General features: G+C 40.1%; 1 protein-coding gene across 1 annotated transcript; it reads left to right on the top strand.

Annotated features, from left to right (window-relative positions):
- Positions 1–10,581: 10,581 nt before the first annotated feature.
- On the top strand, positions 10,582–11,323 carry SCP2D1 (SCP2 sterol binding domain containing 1). The gene has a single exon (XM_020986705.2). The coding sequence runs from the start codon at positions 10,643–10,645 to the stop codon at positions 11,126–11,128; it is 486 nt and encodes a 161-aa protein (XP_020842364.1). The 5' UTR covers positions 10,582–10,642; the 3' UTR covers positions 11,129–11,323.
- The last annotated feature ends 5,194 nt before the right edge of the window (positions 11,324–16,517 follow it).

The following is a 16,517-nucleotide window of genomic DNA, read 5'->3' as shown; positions in this document are numbered from 1 at the left end:
GTGAAGCCAAATTCAACTTCAGGATGGCAAATTGGCAACCCCACTGACATTAAATCAGTTGCTGGAGCAAGCCTCATGTTCATTAGAAGCAGGCTAATAACTGAAATCCTGTGAAATCTAGATACCCCAAACCTCATCAATTTTGCTAGCTTCTTTATTCTAGATTGGGGGTTCTCCAAGGTGACCTGGTTGAAAAGCCACAGCTTCCCACCATTAGCCCTGAAGACGGTAGGGTAAGTATTCTGTTTGTGTTTGCCTCCCTGTATGTTAACTGCTTTGCTGCAATGTGCCACTGAGTCTGAACATTTAATCTCAAAGAATCTTGGCTTTCTCGTGACCTGGAATAATTACATCCTTAGGATATCCAACTCTTGCACTGTGCCCCAAACAGCGAGATTAACTGCACAGTAAGACTGCTGCCAGGGATTTGAGCAGCTGCCAACCAACCTCACCTGTGGTGGGCCTGTCCCACTTAAAAGAGCTTTCCAGCTGCTCCAGAAGAGTGTAGCCTTTGCCAAGGAGCTCTCCCTAGTGCAGGGATGCATGGCCAGCCCATTTATTTATTTATTTTGGTTATTTTTTTTAAGGGCTCAAATGCCAACATAGAAAATTATGAAACCACTTGACAAAAACAATTCTGTCGACTTGGGGAGAGAGATTTGCTGTTCTGTCAACTGAAGAAACTTGTTCCAGGAGGACCAAATTGGAAAAGAAATCTCTTCTCCTTCAAAATGTCAGAACCTGAAATATCACATGTTTTGGCCCAGCTGTTGCATAAGCATTAGTGAGTTTTTTTAAACCATCAGTAAGCAGAGAACAGAAGTAATTTTTCACTTGAAAATGTCAAATTCAAGGTATAATGAAAATTTCACATCATGTTATTTTCAGGGTATTTTAAAAAATGGAATATATAGTCTGAGCACTGGCCTATGAGATGCTTCCCTTCTTCCCTTCAGTATCTGATTTTAAACTTGGCAAGCATGTGGATATATTCTTGTCCATGTGTATATGTTTACATATTTATCCCTTTGGGTCTAGGACACAAGTAAACATGTACTTAGAATCTAATGCCTTTATTTTATTATCATCTTCATTGAGGCAACAATAGTATAGTGAAAAGCTTGCTGATAGAGGACCTAGGTTCACATTCCGACCTGCTACTTAATACCTAGATGACCTTGGGCAAGGTACTTAACCTTTCTGAGCCTCTGTTTCTTCATCTGTAAAACGAGGGAATTGGACCAGATGGGATCTAAAGTCCATTTCAGGTCCGGCTCTGAGTCTATCTATGGTCACCACGATCATTATCATGGCAGCTCAGTAACAGAGTAGATAGAGCATTGGGCCTGGAGACAGGAAGATCTGAGTTCAAATACAGCTTCAGATACTTACTAGCTATATGACCTGGAGCAAGTCATTTAACCTCTGTCTGCCCACTTCCTTCTTTTCAAAATGAGGATAATAATTGTACCTGTTGTGAGGATCAAATGAAACAATAATTTCCTTTTCAGAAACAGATTCCTCCTTTGTACCATCTCTCTCTGTCTCTGTCTTTGTCTCTCTCTGTCTCTTTCTCTCTCTTTCTCTCCCTACCAGGTATGAGATGTCCTATGCCCCTTTTGACTGATTTGATTATTTTTCTCTTCTGATCTATTGTAGATTCTCTCTATTCTACTTTTGTTTCTTGCATGTCAGTTTTACAGTCACACAGAGTTCAGGGACTGGTAATGAGGAAAGCACTTAACCTTTTTGCATTGAGGCATCTCATGTATAGCAAGCATTTCTTCCTGGAAAAAATTCATGACCCTGTGGAGACTTAAAAAGTGCTCCAGGGTGGAAACGAAAGGCATAGGGAGGTAATTGACTCCTCCTCCCTTGAAGTCTTCAAACAGAGGTTGCATGACCAATAATAGTTAGTGATGTTATCAGGGAGATTTTTGTTCAGGTCCAGGTGGCACTTGATGGGCTCTGAGATCTCTGAGGTTCCTATTCTGAGAGTATGTGATTCCATGACAATTCTAGTCTTCTGGGCTTCTTGGTTCTCTTCTAACCACAACTGAAGGTACTTTTAAAATTGTTAATTTAATTATTCATTAATAAATCAATTAAATTAATTGAAGGTACTCTTTAAAATTTAACTGACAATGGCTAGTAGAAGGGTTAAAATATCTATCATTTTTCTGTCTATCTAAAGTTATTATTATGCCCCAGCACAATCAATCAGGTGAATCAAGACAGACAATTGTACTTTCATTCATATGGCTGGACAGAATATAAGTAACATATGTAGTAGACTCCATATCTGTGCAGTGTGTTAGCAGAAGAGATAGCCATTCACAAGTGAGTAAATATTCACAAACCAAGCAAAAAATAGCCTGAAACCCTGGCCCGTGTCCACTTTACTTAAGCCCTTTGGTTGAGAAATGTCAAGAATTTTTTCCTGGGTCTCAGTCCAGAAATGACATTTCTTGTGGGAAGCAAACTTTTCTTTAGGGTAGTGGGGCACTCCCTGCTCCTCCCTACATTAAGCAGTGAAGAGGTGAGAAAGCACAGCTGGCTTTGATTGCTTGACTCTAAAGCCTGAGCTCCTGTTCTAACAACACAGCTTCTGCATGGATTGAAGGGGATTCCAGGATCTGAGCAGGCACTTGAGTTGCAGTATCCTTTTGTCCTGACAGTCCCACATCCCTGGAATGCATTCCCTACTCGCCTTTTCCTTTAGGAGTCCCAAGTTTCCTTCAAGACTCGGCTTAAGAGCCACCTTCTACATGAAACCTTTCCTGACCCCCCTCAACTCTTAATATCTTCCCTTCCCCAAATTATGTTGCATTTATTTTGTATATTTTGTTGTTAAGTCATTTCAGTTGTTTCAGATTCTTCATGACCCCATTTAGGGTTTTCTTGGCAAAGACACTGGAGTGGTTCACCATTTCCTTCTCCAGATCATTTTACAGATGAGGAAATTGGGGCAAACAGAGTTAAGTGACTTGCCCAGGGTCACACAGCTAGTAAGTGTCTGAGGTCAGACTGGAACTCTGGAAGATGAGTTTTCCTGGCTCCAGGCCTGGCACTCTATCTGATACTCCACCTAGCTGTCCCTATTTTGTGTATACTTATATGTATGTGTTTTAAGTTCTTCGAGGGTAAGACTTTCACTTTTGTCTTTGTATCCCTAGCACGTAGATAACGTAAGACCTGGCACAAAGTATGTTCCTAATAAATGCTTTCTGGTTGGTCAGTTGCCCCAACAGAAAGATATTCCATCATCTCTCATGGATTCTATTTTTTTAGATGCTGGGGAAGAAGACAAAATGAATGATTTTGGGAGTTTAGTTTATCATTCTAGAAATTAAGGATAATTGTTCTGATCTATTTCCTTTTTTAGTCTATTGACCTAAGGAAGAATAAGTACCTCCTTATCGGTCAGGTTGGTGATGGGTAGGTGCAGGTTTACAGAAGAAGAGACTTTGCTTGATGTGTGTGCGTGTGTGTGTGTGTGTGTGTGTGTGTGTGTGTGTGTGTGTGTGCATGCTTGCGTGCGCCCCTGCACATGCAATGGGTAGGCAAAGTCAGGGGTGAGGAGCAAGAAGGAAAGACAGAGGGAAATGGGGAAAATTATCATCTAGGGAAAATGGCTTGCTCTTCCTGCTTCAGCCTCCCAGGAGGTGTGGAAGAAGCCATCTTGCAGATTTTCCTAGGGAGTCAGTGTTGCTTATATCCTTGTTACTGATGTAGAAACTAAAAAACTACTACTAAAATCCACAAATCTTCCACTGTTCCTCAATCCATAAGTATTTATTAAATACCTGCTCTGTGACAGACACTATCCTAGGCACTGGGAATGCAAGTGCAAAGAAAGAAACAATCCCTGCCCTCAATGAGCTCGCATTCTAGTGGGAGAGATAACATGTACAAATCTAAACGTATACAGTATTAATATAAAGTCAAATAATACAAATTAGTTAAATACAAGGTTGTTTGGGAGGGAGGACCGTAGCAGGTGGTGGGATCAGGAAAACCTTCATGTCCAAAATGGTGCTCGAGCTGATTTTTTTAGCTGTTCAAGCCTGACACTGAATTTAAGCTTGGCTCTAGGGCAAAATGTTAGACTGGCCATGGAAGAAGCATGCTCCAGCTGGGGACAATGTCTGCTCTCTAGGGTGCAAGGGAGACTCAGGTACTGTTTGCTCAACAGATTTTCCATAATTTGCTTTGAGAAAACAAGGTGTATAAATTCCACGATTTCAGAATAAGAAACGTTGTTTTGCATAACTTAACTGTTTCTTCTAACTCCACAATACTCTGCCTTCTTCCCCCCCCCATATTTGGTATTTTGAGGGACTGTCACATTTTATCTTATAATAGTAGATGTCAAAAAATCAAGATGGCACCATGGGAACCCGTGGGGCATCTAACAACTTTTGGATTGATTGACCTGAACATATAAAGCTTTATCTATTTTTAAGAAGACTGTAAAAGAATCAGTCATGGTAATATGTAGCAATTAATAGCTAATAAATGGACAGTGACGGTCATCTGATGATCCCTTACTTTTGTGATTCTTTTTACACTTCAAGGTAATTACGCAACATTGTCTGTCATCTCCTTCGGTCTGTCTTAACAGCAATCATCTCCTGATTGGTCTGCCCCATAGAATCCCATACTCTCTGTGCTGGAAGGGACCCCAGGGGCCATCTGAAAAGGAGTCCTATTGACAACTTCCTGGATGAGTGGTCACCGTTCTCTGCCTGAATACCTCCAATGGGGTAGGGTCTGCTTATTGCCTGAGACAGCCCAGGCATTTGGCTTGAGGATAGCTCTAATTCCCCTTATGTGAAAACTAAATCAGAAACTCCCATACCTCCAACTTCTACTTGTTATTCTTAGTTCTGCTCTCTGACTCCAAGCAGAACAAGTCTAATAATCCCTGTTTTACATGAGAACTTTTTAAATACTTGAAGACAGCTGTCACATTCCCCCTAAGTCTTCCCTTCTCTAGGCTAAACAACCCTAATTCCTTCAGTTTCAATAGTTTATAGGTCATGAATACAAAGTTCTTCACCTTGTTGGTTGTTCTCCTCTAGTTTCTCTCTAGCTTATTCTTAAAATTTTGCAACTGGAATGGAACACAGTACTTCAGATGTATTCTGACCAGACCTGCAGAGTACAATAAGACTTAGACTTTCTTATTTCTAGAAATAATCCCTCTCCTAATGCAGCCCAAGTTAGCATGAGCTGGCTCAACAGCCACATTACACTGTAGCACTCTGTTTTCAGCCTCTCCCTTCTCCAATCCACCCATTGCCAAAGCAATCTTCCTAAGGCAGGGATAGATCTGCCCATGACACTCCCCTGCTCAAGAATGGTCATCACATCCTATTACCTCTGGGACAAAATACAAACTGCTTGGTTTGGCATTTAAAGCCTTTCACAATTTGTCTCCACCCTACTATTCATATTGTCATCTTATTCATATAATATTATAAACATGAATGATATTCAGAATATATCATGAATAATACATAGATATTATTGATAATTATTCTATTATAATACATTATGACCTATGTTATAATTAATAATACATTATGAAATAGATAATATTATGAAATATTGTTCATGTATTTCATATTATTCCTATTCACCCAAGCTATTTTCTAACCCAGCTGGTTAACTTGATGCTCCTTAAATTCAGCATTCTATCTTTTGCCTTAATGACTTTGCTCAGACTGGTCTGAATGTCTAGAATACCCTCTCCTTACCTGCCTCTTGAAATCCTTTGTTTACCTCAAAGGCTCAACTCAGAGTTCACTTACTCCCAAGGGAAGTCTGGTCTGCCCTGATCTCTTGAGCTTTTTGTGCTTTCATTTTTCTCAGATCATATTATATTTTAGTTATTTATTTAAATAAGTAGGTTATAAACTCCTAGAGGGCAGGAACTGTTTTTCATCTTTGTCTTTGCATCTCTAGTATTGAGCTTTGCAACAGACTGCACTGAACATATCCTTATTAAATTGTGTCTCACTTGACAGCTTCATAAGTAAGAAAGATAAAGTTATTTAGAATGATAGCTTTGGGGTGGTTCTAGAAATAAAGACAAAGAAGATGGTGCTGAAGACATAATGTCACGAGTTTGAAAAGCCAAACCACCATTGGATCATGTGATTTAGAGTTATGAGACCTCAAAGTTAAAGGTTTTTAACCTGGAGTGCACCAGCTCCCAGTTGCTCCATAGGTAGACTTCAAGGGGTCTATGAACTTGGATGGAAAAAATAACATATTTATTTCAACATAATTGATTTCCTTTATAATCTTGTGTATCTTTATGCATTTAAAGGTATTATTCTGAAAAGGGGTCCACAAGCTTTATCAGACTGCCCAAGTTGCCCATGAAAGACACAAAAAGCTAAGAATTCCTGATCTGGTTCAACTCTATCATCTTTAGATGAGCAAATTGAGATCCAGAAAGATGAAGGAATACTCAAGGAATACCCTACTACCTCTGCTCTCTCTCCCTTCCAAACTCTTTCATCCCACTTCTCGATGCCATGCTTACGCAAAGATCTCAGGCCTGGAAAGGACCTCATAGGACATTTTAGTCCAATGCTTTCATTTTTACAAGAAGCAGAAACTGAGGTTGGGAAGGATTCCATGATTCAACCAAAGTCACACAGATAGCAAATGGCAGAGTTGTATTTCTAATCCAGGTCTTAATGACACAGATCCAGCTCTTCCTGGCACTCTACTTTGGGAAACATTGTTTCTCTACTTAAATCCCTCCTGTGGCTCTCTATCACCTCCACATAAAATCCAAATGCCTTTTATTTGACTTCTAGTCCTCTAAAACTCATGCCAACTTAACTTTGCAACTTTGTCTCATACTGCTCTCTTTGATGTCATCTATGCTATAGCTAAGACCTGAGGTTACCATTTTCTATTTTTACCCTTTTTCCTTTTCCATCTCCTTTGCTCCTAATGTTTGCTTTGCCCCTCTAGGCCTGTTGAATTCTTACCCATTCTTGAAAGCTCAATGTTAAGTGTCAGCTTCTTCAAGGAAGTCTTTTCCAATCCCACAAGTGAGTAGCAACCTTTCCTCCTACAACTTTCTCTGCTGATTTCATAGCACATTGCGTGCCTCTATAATATGTACTAGCATGTGCTATTTTGTAATACACAGTTGTGTAATATCACTTCCTCTCTACTAGGTTATAAAATTAAGAGTACAGCATCTATGTTTTATTTGAACTTGGTTTTTGCTATTTTTTAGCATAATGTCTTCCTAGATAGGTAGATGGTAGATGTTTAACAGATGTTTGTCTGTCATTTCCCTTGGCACCTTCCTTGTTCCTGTATTCCTACTGAAGCTTGTTGTGTAGCATGTGTGCCCTGGCTCATTGATACTTCTGCTAACAGAAAGAAACAGGCATCTGCTCATTTTGATGTTCATCTGTTAGGCAGCAAAGAAGATATAATCATTGTCACTGATGATGGTGAGCTTCCCAATGCTGAACTGACCCTCTTGTTGTAAAGAGGGAGAGAACGAATAAGCATTAAATAGTACCTACTATATTCTAGTCACTGTGCTAAGTGCTTTACAAATACTATATCGTTTGTTCTTCAAAACAACTCTGGGAAGTAGGTGCTGTTATTATTCCAATTTTACATTTGAGGAAACTGAGGCAGAAGTTAAGTGACTCGTCCAGGGTCTAGTAAATGTCTGAGGCCAAATTTGAACACAGGTCTTCCTGATGCCAGGCCCAGCACTCTATCCGTTATACCACCTAGCTGCCTTCAAATGAACAGAGGTACGTTGGAGCCAGCTCTAACTGGCTCATGAGCTGATTGTTAATTTTTCAGGGTGAGCAAAATGCTCAGCTTAGAAATCCTCAATGTTACAAATCAAGCCTTGATCTATTGTTTTGTTGCTTTTCTAGACTTAAGAAACTGCTAACAATGCTGAGAAAAGTGTACGTGTATACACTGCCCCCCTCTCCCCCCCGAGACTTCACCAGCACACACTTGTATTGCTCTATAAACCTTGCTTGAGCTCAGCAGGAGTTTATTAGAAGGCTCAGGGAATGAAGTAATCATCTGACTAGAGATATGGTGACCATAAACAACTACTAATAATAACAATAATGATAATAAGCATCTATATAGTGCTTTAAGGTTTGCAAAATTCTTTATATCCATTCTGTTATTTGAGGCTCACAACAGTTCACTACAAGGCAAATGGGCCTTGTGCATGTTGAGTTCTGATCCTTCTCCTGATGGGAGACAGATGGTAGATCTTCAGGGAACGGTTCATGTCTCAGTTTGTCCATTTTACCTGCCTCTTTGCTTGTGTGAGTGTTGGAGGGTGAGGGGTTTGAGGTAGGGAGGAGGGTTATGTGGTTACAATTTGTAGTTTCTTCTGTTAGCCCTTCCAGAACTGGACTGCCAATTGTGATACGTGGTCAGAATCTTTGTACCAGTAACCAACAAAGACATTCCATCTCTTCTGAAGAATACTTTACCCTCCATGAGTCAGAGGGCAGTTTAAGGCAAAAAAAATCAGATAACAGAATCTGCAGGAATGATGCCAGGATGGCAGCACGTCTGTAATAAAGTCCAAATCCACTTGGTACTAAGGATGTGGCAAGGTGGCTAGTAGCTTTCAGAATCCGTCTCCACAGGTTCTCTTAGAGCATCTTGCACAGTGTCCCCCACATAATGAGCATGTCAAAATGCTTGTTCATTCATTCATTCATTCATTCATTCATTCATTCATTCATTCATTCATTCATTTATCTTTGTTCATTCATTCGCTTATTCTTGGTTCTCTGGCAGCTGTCAAACCCCTAAGATAGGACACAGGATTTAGGAGAGGTATACTTTTTCCATATTGTTTGTTAATACTGACCCCATTTATAGTAGCATTGCTGACCTCTGTATTTTAGTTCTTCTGGGTTAACACAGCTGATAAAAAGTGGCACACAACAAAGGTAGAACTTGATTTATGTGCTCCTTAATTTTGTTCAAATGTAAGATATTGCAGGAAGCCACCTCACTTACCTATTTAAATATGCACCAAAGTTTCATTGGACATCTGTAAAATTCCTGCAGAGGCTTAATTTTTTTTCTTTTTTTTTGAAGGGGAGCAGGGTGGACATTTGATGACAAAGCATAGGGAATGTCTGGTGTAGAAACTTCTCCTACCAATGAAAGTCAGTAGATCTATAACTAGGAATTTTTGTATTTGAGAAAAATGCCTCAAACCTTACCTAGGGTAAGCAGCATGGAAGGCATCATAGTTCTATGGTGAGGCAGGTAGTGTACATCACCATATATGGAGGAGACAGTCTCTACCCCAGTGTACCACAAGGCCACTGCTGAAGAGGCTGCCTACCCTCTCAAGGAAGAGAGGATTAGTTGATAGCTTCCTATTTAAACTGACCTCAGCAGCTAATTATCAAGAATAATTAGTTATTTCTTCATACTTGCCATCTAAGAAACCTTATTACTGGCAGTGGTGGCGGTAACCTTTATAGAAAATAAAGCTCCTTTTGGAGAGAGAGTTGAAAAGTAGTTATGTAAAGGAGAGAATGAGAAGGGGAGAAATTAGAAGTAGAAAAACTAATTAGGGTGTGTGTGTGTGTGTGTGTGTGTGTGTGTGTGTGTGTGTGTGTGTGTGAGAGAGAGAGAGAGAGAGAGAGAGAGAGAGAGAGAGAGAGAGAGACAGACAGAGACAGAGACAGAGACAGAGAGAGACAGAGAGAGACAGAGACAGAGACAGAGAGAGAAACACAGAGAGAGACACAGCCAACAGACCTCCCAGGGAAGATGAAGAGATAGAATCAAAAGCATGAAAATAAGAGGTTAGCCTTGTAAGGAGAAGGCCCATTCTTAGAGAAAGGAAAAAATGAATAACAGGTGAAGATAAGGAAAAAATCTGAGGTGTGAAATAGGGGAAATGAGTTTTCATGACAAATTGATATTTTTTTTTAGCATAAGTACTCTTTCCATGAGTCTCAGAGAGACGGCCATTGCCAAGGGTAGAATTATTTATACACAGGGTAGCATTGTGTATAGAGTATTGACTTGGAGTCAGTAACACCTAGGTTCTAATCCCATTTCTGAAATTTACCTGTGGTGTGACCATGGGCAAGTCACTCAACCTTTCTCTGAGCCTCAGTTTCCTCATTTGTAAAATGGAGATAATACTTGTACCTACTTCACAGGGTTGTTGTGAGAATTGAATGAAGATTACAGTGTACATAAAGGGTTTCACAAAATTCAGAGTGCTAGTTAAATGTCAGTTATTATTACTACTAATAATAACAATAAAAGAAAATTCTATAAAGCATACCATATACCAAGCATAAGGGGCTGAGACAGGATGTAAGTGATGATCTAGTGGCTTCAATGATACCAGGCAGTCCTAAAGAGTCTAGGTCATGAATTTGCCTCACAATTAACTTAGATATTTGCATCCCTATGGCATTTAAAAAACATTTATCTAGCCAATAGGATTATAGCACACAGGGACCCAAATTACCTGTATATGAGTGATTTCTGATGTCACAATGGGGCCTGGCAGTACTACCTTAATCAAGGCTGTCTAGAAACCAAACCATAAGTTCAGGGGGATCTGCAAAGAAGGATGTGGAAGAAAGAAAGAAAGAGAAGCCACCATCAGCCTAAGATCAAAGCAGCTGAAGGTGTTTCTGGTACAGGACAATATGTGGAGCTGAATTCAGCTCAGGATCCTTCAGCACCCAAATCCATTCAAGTTACAGAACTCCGGAGTAACCTAGTATTTGAAGAAATCAGCCGTCGGGTCAAAGAGGTGGGCAGCCAACTGGTCAAGAAGGTCAATGCTATATTTCAGTTGGATATTACTAAAGATGGAAAGATCATTGTCCAGTGGACTGTCGACTTGAAGAATGGATCTGGAGAAGTATACTCAGGATCAGCAAGGAGCCCACCTGACACCTTGTTTACTATTCCAGACCATATTTTTATGGAGCTGGTTCTGGGGAAAACCAATCCTCAAAGGGCTTTCTTTGCTGGCAAGCTGAAAGTGAGTGGCAAGGTGATGCTGGGACAGAAGCTGGAAAAGATTTTCAAAGACTGTGCCATATTCTAAAAGAGGAAAAAGGACCAAGGAGTAATCAAGACCATCTCCTAATTTCCTAGCCGCACAGAAATAGTGCTCGAACTGAAGATTAAAAAAAAAAATCCAATATTTTTACTCAAATTCTTCCTATTCGAGTTTCGATCTGCTGATGTGTAATTTGCCACGGGTGTGTGTTCCTAGTGCAGTAAACTGTCTTGGAGTGAATGGCCTTAAATCTTGGTCTCTTTTTCCATTCCGCTGTCACAAGTAAATTTTTCTTAGTGGCATAAAATTGGACAATGTAGAAATTTGTATGTTTTTTTAAGAAAAACATACTTTTTATTAAAAAAAACGTTTTTAATGGAAATGGCTAATAATAATAATACAAATTAATATTTTAATTATTTCCTGAAATTTTGTACTTAAAATGTTTTTTAGAAAAGTCTGATCTTTTGTAAGAAGTCTTACAAAAATTGGTGAATGCCTGGGTTTGACTCAGTAATTTATGGTCCTATCAGAGGCAGTTTAAAGCTAAAGAGGAGTCTCCAGAATTCATATTAGCATATGAGAAGGGGGAAATGATGACAAATCATTTAATACACGACAAATTCTGGCCTAGGTAATGCAGATTCCAAAGGAGACAAGTTTACAACCAGGAGGAAATTTAGGCAGTAGGGAATCATTTAATCATGGGTTTGTGGCTTAGAAGGGCTATTTTGGAGTAAAGTTTTTGGTCAAGAAAGTCCCCTTGCCTTCAGTAATGACTTCATCTAAGCTATTCTTAACAGATGAGAAAACTATATTCCATTTTTGAAAACTTTCAAGTAGGTTCCATTGGTTGTATTTCAACCCTGTCAGCAATTATTTTTACACCTGATATAATACCTAGAAACCCCTTCCCCTTCCATGCCTTAGTTCTTGCTTGTGAAGATTGGGAATAATTTGCCACCTTCTGTGGAATCACTTTAGGTTTCAATATATGAGTGTGAATGGTGATGGATTTGCTGTATTAGAAACCTAGAAATGACCTCTGGGGTCAATATGCATGAATCTCTATTTGTAGAGAACATATAACATGTATGTGTGTTCTGTACCATGTACATGAACATACACACATCATAATTCTAGTGCCCAGGAATCCCTACAGTATAGGGATTCCTCAGCCTTCTCTTACCCAGGCAGAATAAACCCAGTGCCCCATAACCTTTAAAATCTCTTGGCTCTTGTTTTCCAATCTCTTCCTGCTTCAGAGGGTTCATCGTTTGAACCTTCCCTTAAATTCTCAATCTGAATAAGTTCACACTTATGATATGATATATGATGTGATATGATAGATAGTATATATAACACATATATATAATTATATATATAAAATATATATTATATATAATTTTTCTTAGAAAAAGATACCATGTACTAGTCTAAACTGGTCAGGCTATTAAAATACCATCTCATCTGTGAAATGAAGAGACCATACTTTGAGAGTGCTCAGGTAAGATGGAAATAATAGACTGGACAGAACTGAGAAAATGCTAGAGCAAATTCTAGGATGACACATACAGGTGGGTATAGTCATACCTCGGAGATACTGTGGATTCAGTTCCAGACCACCACAATAAAGCAAATATCACAATAAAGCAAGTCACAAATTTTTTTGTTTCCTAGTGCATATAAAAGTTATGTTTATACTGTAAACTATTAAGTGTGCAATAGTACTATGTCTAAAAAAGTATATACCTTAATTAGATACTTTATTGCTAAAAATGCTAATCATGACCTGAGCCTTCAGTGAGTTGTAATCTTTTTGCCAGTTGAGGGTCTTGCCTCGATATTGATAGTTCTGACCAATCAGGGTGGTGGATGGCTAAGGTTGGGGTGGCTAAGGCAATTTCTTAAAATAAGACAACAATGAAGTTTGTTGCATCAATTGACTTTGCCCTTCACTTGAACACTGAGAGACCATCATAGCTAATTTCAATATCGTTATATCTCAGAACAGGAAGGCTCGAGGAGAAGGAGAGAGATGGGGAATGGTCAGTGGAGCGGTCAGAACACACGTATTTATCAATTAAATGTGCTTGTCTTATGTGGTTGTGGTTCATGGTCCCCCAAAACAATTACAGTCACTGATCACAGATCACCACAGCAGATATAATAATAATGAAAAAGTTTGAAATATCTTGAAAATTATCAAATTATGGCACAGACATGATGAGGACATGTGATGTTGGAAAAATGACATCAATAGACTTGCTCAACACAGGGTTGTCACAAACCTTTTATTTAAAAAAATGCAATATCAGCAAAGTGCGATAAAGTGTGGTATGTCTGTATATAAGTACATACTGTAGAGGGTCAAAGACTCCCCAGTATACCTCTGTAAAGCAAGAATATGAAAGATCCTCTAGCCTCAGGGCTCAGCTATGCACCTGAAGGCATACTGGTGTCTGAGATGTTTTAGAATTTCTTAAGGGCCAGGATGAGAGGCTGGGAGATTAGAGCACCATTGAGAGTATTTACCTCAAGATCAACTATGTGTCTGAGACCTCTGGTGAAAAAAGCGTATACATAACCTGTGAAATGAAGAGACAAAAAGATGATTGGTCCTGAGCAGAGTGAAATGGAATACTCAATCTGCAGAATTTTATGGGCTGTCATCTAGGAAACAAGGTTACCTCATAACCAGGGTGGGGCTGCCCCCAAGGACAATGAGTCATTTGCCTGCTGGCTTCTGCGGGTAGCTGTACTTTTCAACATGACCAAAAGAGTTGGTTTCTCCAGTCATATGTAACTTTTCTTTGTAGTCCTATTTATTCAAATCTCCCTCACACTTACAGGGACATGTCCAGTGAAAAATGTTAACTCCTCTGTCCTTCAATGCAATGTGGGAGGCAGTGCAGCTCAGTGGAGATGGCATTGAACTTGGGGTCCTTAGACCTCAGCTTGAATCCCAAATCTAAATCACTTCTCTGGGCCTCAGTTTCCTCATCTGTAATATCAGAAGGCTGGATTAAATCACACTAAGGTCCCTTCTAGCTCCAGATCTATGATCCTAGGATTCTATAAACAAATCTTCTTTGGAAGGGGGGTCTTTTTCTTGAATTAGATCCTTGGCAAGGCATAGGCACTCTGGGCAGTAGTCATGACCAAAAAAAAGAAGCCTAGGCTGAGATGGATAATGCGCAGGGGGATGTGTTCCTAGACGTCGGGAGATGGCGGATGGGCTTATGGTGTGATACTCACACTTTAAGAGGCTTTGAAAAAGTAGCTGCACATTTCTCTTCACTCTGAATTTAGGAGTCAATGTTGCAGAACCACATGGTTCCAGTAACTGATAAAGAACCTTACACTTGTCGAAGGTCACGAATAGAATAGCCCTGTAAGCAGTTTTCAGACCAGACTTTGGGACTGTGAGGCCATCTAGTTCAGCTCTCGTTTCATAGATAAGGAGACTGAGGTACGTGGAGATGAGCTGGATTGCCCAAATGTCACACAGGGAGTTTAAATGATAAAGCTGGGACTCAAGGACACATGCTATCTCTACTTAACTACACTGTCTCCCATTACATTGAGGGAGCAGAGTGGCACACTAACATTTTTCACTGGGCGTGTTCTTGTAAATGTGAGAGAGGTCAGAATGAAACACTATAATGAAAATTATGGCTCAGTTGGGGAAGTCAACTCTGTTTGGCCATGTTGAAAAGTGCAGCTAGCCCCAGAAGCCAGCAGGCAAATGACTCATTGCCCTTGGGGACAGCCTTACCCTGGTTATGAAGTAACTTGGCTTCTTGGGTGAGAGCCCATAAACCATGGTCACACAATAATAGGCATTTATTAAACACCTGCTGTATAACAGGCATTGTGCTAGGTGCTAGGATACAAAGATAAAAAGGAAGACAGTCATTTCCCTTCAAGAATTTTACAGTCAATCAAGCGACAAGGTGTGAATAAATAAATATGTCAAAACATATAGAAAATAAATTGGTAGAGGCATAGTGGGTAGACAGCTGGCCTCTGCCTCAGGAAGACATGGGTTTAAGTCCTGCCTCTGACACATACTGGCTGTGGGACTCAGTAAATCCCTTAACTTCTCATTGCTGTAGGCAACTCTTTAAGAATATGAGCTTCTTTTCTTTTTGAAGGCAATTGGGGTTAAGTGACTTGCCCAGGGTCACACAGTCAGTAAAAGTCTGAGGCCAGATTTGAACTCAGGTCTTCCTGACTCCAGGGCCCGTCCTCTGACCACTGCACTGCCTAGTTGCCCAAGAATATAAGTTTCATAGAAGGTTGGCACTTGTATTAGTAGAGGAGTTTCATCAGCAGGGAATTCTCTATACTAGTGAAATCATAAGTGCAGTGCCCTATTTCTACCCCCAAATACAGGGTAATTTGAGGAGAGAGGGCACTAGGAGCATCAAGAGAGACTTCATGTAGAAGGTGGTATATGAGCTGTCTTGGACAAAAATGGGGATCTGGGGAAGCTGAGTGAGGAGGGACAACTTCAGGTCTGGGGAACAGTCGGTACAAATGCAGAGATAAAATAGAGTATTGTAGGTACGAAACAGCATGAAGACCTGTTTTGTTGGGCCCTGGGAGAGTGCTCATTAGGGTTGTTGTTGCATGGTCATTTTTCAGTTGTTTTTGACTCAGTGACCCCATTTGGGTTTTTTTTAGCAGAGATACTGGAGTGGTTTGCCATTTTCTTCTATAGCTCATTTTACAGATGAAGAAACTGAGGCAAACAGGGTTAAGTGACTTGCCCAGGGTCACACAGTTAATAAGTGTCTGAGGTGGGATTTGAATTCAGGAAGATAAGTCTTCCTGACTCCAGGTCTGGAGCTCTCTGCCGTCTGGCGCCGCCTCGCTGCTTCCTTGTAGGGGAGTAATGTGCAATAAGGCTGAAAAGGTAGGTTGGATCCACCTGTTAAAGGACTTTCAATTGCAAACAGAGTGGAATGACACAGTTAATCTTGTGCTTTGGGAAAATCATGTAGCAGCTGTGTGGATTGGATAGGGAAGACACTTGAGGAAAATAAATCAACAAGAGGCTACTATAATAGTCCATCCAAAAATTATGAGAACCTTTGCTAGGGTGGTGACCATGTCAGTAGAGAAAAGGGGTTGGGTATGAGAGATACACACTTTTCAAGTTTAATCTGCATTATCAATATTTTCCTCATCACTTTCTTAAGTCTAGAAAATCCACAAAACAATAAACCAAGCCCTGATTTGAAGTGTTTTCCAATTTCGGAAGTGTAAATGCTCACACTGAAAATTTAAATAGTTGCCTCTCTGAGCTGGCCAGATCAGGCTGTTACACACTGCTGGAGGCAGATCACCTATGCCTATTTATCTCCCAAGCCTTGAGGTCTCTATTGCCCTCAGTGTCTGCCTGCCAGCTCCCCATCCGCAACTAGAA

Source organism: Phascolarctos cinereus, unplaced genomic scaffold (genome assembly GCF_003287225.1).
Source record: "Phascolarctos cinereus isolate Bilbo 61053 unplaced genomic scaffold, phaCin_HiC Scaffold_2;HRSCAF=192, whole genome shotgun sequence".
Taxonomy (NCBI): domain Eukaryota; kingdom Metazoa; phylum Chordata; class Mammalia; order Diprotodontia; family Phascolarctidae; genus Phascolarctos; species Phascolarctos cinereus.
This window is presented reverse-complemented; position numbering and strand designations above follow the sequence as displayed.